The sequence below is a fragment of the Sander lucioperca genome, chromosome 23 (genome assembly GCF_008315115.2).
Source record: "Sander lucioperca isolate FBNREF2018 chromosome 23, SLUC_FBN_1.2, whole genome shotgun sequence".
Classification (NCBI taxonomy): domain Eukaryota; kingdom Metazoa; phylum Chordata; class Actinopteri; order Perciformes; family Percidae; genus Sander; species Sander lucioperca.
In genome coordinates this window covers 4,700,660-4,703,159 of record NC_050195.1, presented here as the reverse complement: position 1 = coordinate 4,703,159, position 2,500 = coordinate 4,700,660, and the positions used below count along the sequence as shown (strand labels likewise).

The 2,500-nt window shown below is 45.4% G+C and overlaps 1 protein-coding gene across 1 annotated transcript in view; it reads left to right on the top strand.

Moving 5' to 3' along the window:
- The window catches only part of LOC116067080 (synaptonemal complex protein 2-like), an 11,349-nt gene extending 9,591 nt beyond the window's left edge, over positions 1 to 1,758 (top strand). The window contains exons 16-21 of the mRNA XM_035998183.1: positions 1 to 96; positions 361 to 575; positions 663 to 757; positions 922 to 1,021; positions 1,126 to 1,185; positions 1,656 to 1,758. The exon at positions 1 to 96 is cut by the window's left edge and continues 6 nt beyond it. Of these exons, the coding sequence (XP_035854076.1) occupies positions 1 to 96; positions 361 to 575; positions 663 to 757; positions 922 to 1,021; positions 1,126 to 1,143 (524 nt within the window). The 3' untranslated portion in view covers positions 1,144 to 1,185; positions 1,656 to 1,758. The remainder of the gene's footprint in view (positions 97 to 360; positions 576 to 662; positions 758 to 921; positions 1,022 to 1,125; positions 1,186 to 1,655) is intronic.
- The last annotated feature ends 742 nt before the right edge of the window (positions 1,759 to 2,500 follow it).

Here is a 2,500-nt window from a genome sequence, read left to right as displayed (position 1 = left end):
TGTCAGACCTGTCCTTTAAAAAGAAGAGGGCGGAGCCTCATCCAGAGGGGGCGGGGTCTCCATCAGAGGGGGAGGGGCCTAACTCACCTGTCACAGGTAGTTTCTCTCTGATTCTTTTTATGCTGTCCTCACTAAACGTTTGTCTTTCCCCGTTCACTACGGTCATATTGTCCTAATTGAGGTCCCATGGCAGTCCACCGGAAGGGGCGGGACTTCCCTTCTCTACCCGTAGGGAAAATTAACTTCCTAAACATCACTTCCTGTTATTGAGAATACTATGTGTTACCTGATGTTGTGATTAGAGCAGCTCCACTAGCAGGTAGAGAGGAACAGTCACTGATCATCCTCTTCTCTTAACAGCCTCGCTGCTGCTGCCTGCTCACCTGCTGATGTCACAGTCCTCACCTGAGGGGGCGGAGCCACCAGGGGAAGAGGAGGGGTCACCTGTAGAGAGGGAGGGGTCACCTGTCGAGGGGGCGGAGCCTGTGAAAGAGCCGGGGGCGGAGCCACAGATGACATCTGGTATCACGGCGGCCTTCAACACGTTCAAATCCCATCTGGAACAGCACTTCACTGTGAGTGATGATTGAGATTATTGATTTAATTTCACCGATCAGTGACTTCCTGTCAGGAAACAACAACGTGTTCTGGGTTGGTTTCAGGGCTGCTGGCAGAACGTAGAAACTGAAATTCTTCTGTCATTAAAAAAGTGTCAACAACAAGTCTCTGCGCTGGTGACAGCTATCAGTCAACACAGGTACCGCCCACTTTACACAGGCACCGCCCACTTTACACAGGCACCGCCCACATTACACAGGCACCGCCCACTTTACACAGGCACCGCCCACTTTACACAGGCACCGCCCACACTACACAGGTAACAACACAGGTGTGTGTGTGTGTGTGTGTGTGTGTGTGTAGGTTAGTGCTGATGCAGAGGTTTGAGACCAGTGTTTCTGATCAGCTGAACCAACTTCATGAGAACTCCAGCAACCTGAACGCCATCAACACACAGATGCTGGTACTGATTATTATTATTATTATTATTATTGTAAACTGTAAATGAATATATACTGAATATTTCAGGGTTCCCGCGGGTTCTTAAAAGTATTATAAAATAATTTGAGTTTCTTTTCAGTCTGAGATGCAACGTCTGGGCTCCTTCTGTGATGAACGCCTGCAGAGGTCAGTCTGACACACACACACACACACACACACACAGCCTCTAAATTACATCTGATTTTTAACTCATTTAAACTAACAGAATCTGGATTAAACCCGTTCAGTTTCACTATGCTAAAAGTCCTGATTATTTACATGGAGTCTGGTGGAGATATGCTGGCTCTATACACGCTAAAAGTCCTGATTATTTACATGTAGTCTGGTAGGTTTGGTGATGGTGATTTTGGGGCTGTTTCATGTTAAACTAAAAGGATCTTACTCTTTAACTAAAAGGTCTATCTCTGTAGGGATCCATCCCATAATGTTGTCAGACACTTAGAATAATAATCTGAGTCTGTCAGCAGCAACAACAGAACTTTTAGTGACTCTAACTGCTGCTGAACATTAGTCCTGTAGGGTTACATTACAGCTTGGTTCATCTTTAATACTGGACCAGTTTAACTGTTCCTGGATCTGTGTTTTTGTCGCCTCAGTCTGAAGTCTTTGGAGAGTGGTCAGTCGGGGGCGGAGCCTCCATCCAGCCAATGAACGAAGAGAAGAGAAGAGCCAATCAGAAGCGGAACAATCTGACCATGAACACTGTTTTAGTTGAACCTTCCTTCACCAAACTCCATTCAGATCTCAGCACGTTTAGTGTTTTTGTTACAGCATCAGTTTCTCGTCTGAAGACAGAAATAAAACCAGAATGAGCAAAGTCGTTAAACTCAGTTTTTATTTGTTTACCTCCACACTGACTAGTTCACACGCACACTGATATTATAATTAATGCAGCTTTACTTTGGAGGGGTATTTAGACACACACACACACACAGACACACACACACACACACACACACACACACACAGACAGACACACACACACACACACACACACACACACACAGAGACACACACACACACACACACAGTGACACACACACACACACACACAGAGACAGACACACACACACACAGACACACACACACACACACACACACACACAGTGACACACACACACACACACACACAGAGACAGACACACACACAGACACACATACACACACACACACACAGAGACAGACACACACAGTGACACACACACACACACACAGAGACAGACACACACACACACACACACACACACACACACACCAGCCTCTAAATTACATCTGATTTTAACTCATTTAAACTAACAGAATCTGGATTAAACCCGTTCAGTTTCACTATGCTAAAAGTCCTGATTATTTACATGGAGTCTGGTGGAGATATGCTGGCTCTATAAACGCTAAAAGTCCTGATTATTTACATGGAGTCTGGTGGAGATATGCTGGCTCTATA